The 1856-nt window shown below is 42.2% G+C and overlaps 1 protein-coding gene across 1 annotated transcript in view; it reads right to left on the minus strand.

Annotated features, from left to right (window-relative positions):
* The window catches only part of STK32A (serine/threonine kinase 32A), a gene marked incomplete at its 3' end in the record, with an annotated part of 12341 nt that overhangs the window by 2877 nt on the left and 7608 nt on the right, over positions 1 to 1856 (minus strand). Inside the window, exons 2-3 of the mRNA XM_010281712.1 lie at positions 1490 to 1545; positions 128 to 279 (exon numbers count right to left, since the gene is read on the minus strand). Of these exons, the coding sequence (XP_010280014.1) occupies positions 128 to 279; positions 1490 to 1545 (208 nt within the window). The remainder of the gene's footprint in view (positions 1 to 127; positions 280 to 1489; positions 1546 to 1856) is intronic.

Genomic DNA, 1856 nt, shown 5'->3' on the forward strand with positions numbered 1-1856 from the left:
TGACCGCGCGCCCCCCCCAGCCGCTCCCGAACGTGGCTCGCGGCAGAAAAGTGGGCAAGGCTGGTCTCAGAGGTGTCTCTACCTGACAACGCTGAGTCAGCCGGTAAGCAAAGGAGCAGTATCTTACCATAAATTAACTAAGAAGGGGTGTTCCAGGCCCTGCATGATCTGCAGCTCCTTGAAAACATTCCTCACTTCATTACGCTCCACGCACTTCTGTTTATTCATGTATTTCATGGCATACATCTTCTTGGTGTCGTTCTTTTGCACAACGCAGACCTAAGTGAGCAAATCAAGGGATAAATCAGAAGTGATTTGTCAGCAAATTTAGGCAGGTAAAACACAGTCACGCAAGCATTCTCCAGTGGCTTTAGCAAAGTCCACGCTGCCAAGTCACAGCTCCATGCACTGACGTTGCAACACCAGACATCGCCAGAAAATCACCCAGGTTTCAGTGAAAGAAGAAATTTTGCCGAGGGGAAGGAATTTATCACCACAAAGACAGGGATATAAATAGGGAATTGCACAGGAGTCAACATTTTATTTAATAGCATTAACTAACCTTGGTTGTGTCCCTGCCTCTCACATCAGGTACTGTTTGGAAAAGTCCTTTCCACCACAGAACCACAGGGCAGAAACTGGGGAGCAGCACCTGATCCCCCCGCTTCTTCCTAGGTTTCATTCAGCTCACAGTGAACCTTGGGCTTTGTTTGAGGGGTATTGGGGTTTGAATTTTAACCTTTCTTATAGTTATATTTAATCAAATACAGAAACAAACATTGCTTCAGTGAAAGACTCTGGGTCTGTAAGAGACAAAACAAAACAGACTGTTTTTTCAGATTTGTTTTCACAACAGTTTGAGTTTAGGATGAATTCCCAAAGTTTCAGTCAATCTTTTTTGTTTCACCACCAAATAAATAGCTTTGTCTAGAGATTTTTGTTGCCCTCTGCACCTAAGGCACACCTCATTTCTGGCATGAGTGTGCACTTATGTGAAGGGGTGAATGACCTTCTAGAATTCTGTCAGCATATACAAGCAGGGAACTCCATAACAACATAAAAATAAAACGTATGACTGTAACCTGATGCTTAATAACAGACACTGTGTTTCACAGAGAAGTATCCTCTTCAAAAAATTGCCAGGCCTTTCATGTTGATTGTAGTTCTTTATCAAAGATGCATCATGATGTTCAGTGTTGATTTGCTGGGAAATCTTAGAAAATGCTTATCCAGAAACATAATGAATTTCAGCTCATTTGATTTATCAGTTTCTCATTTTAGTCTCCTGTAACATAATTTGTGGCTACACAACGGATGAGGAATCAGGCTCTGATTCCTTCTTGATTACCGGGAGTTGAAGCTCAGGTCAAAGCTCATTGACAGTGCAGGGATTTATTTCTTTACTCTCATGTGAGCCTCTAATTCGCCCATTTCTCAACCATTTACGTTTGCAGCTGTCCAAATGGTGATTAGTTCACAAAATACTTACTTTTCCAAAGCTGCCCTTCCCAATAGCTCGCAAAATTTCAAAATGGTCGAAGGTGACTGCAAGAAAGAGCAAACATTCAAAGATTAAATAGCTGAGCAAATGTTTGATGATATTACATTATTTCTATTTTTTCTCCATGAGATAGCAGCTGAAAAAAGCAAGGACTACCCTAGCAACTTTCCATTGCTTTTGGAGATTTGGGTGCTGTTTAAAACTTGGTGTTTAACAGGCTTTTTTTCTTTGCAGCTCAGCTGCAAAGGCAAGTTCCCTGGGTCAGCCTTTGGCAATGGCAGATCAGGCAAGGAACCATCAGCTCAACGTTTTCACTCTGCCCTGCCCGTTAAACACGAAAGCCTCATCGTGTTCC

The sequence above is a fragment of the Phaethon lepturus genome, unplaced genomic scaffold (assembly GCF_000687285.1).
Source record: "Phaethon lepturus isolate BGI_N335 unplaced genomic scaffold, ASM68728v1 scaffold46262, whole genome shotgun sequence".
Classification (NCBI taxonomy): Eukaryota; Metazoa; Chordata; class Aves; order Phaethontiformes; family Phaethontidae; genus Phaethon; species Phaethon lepturus.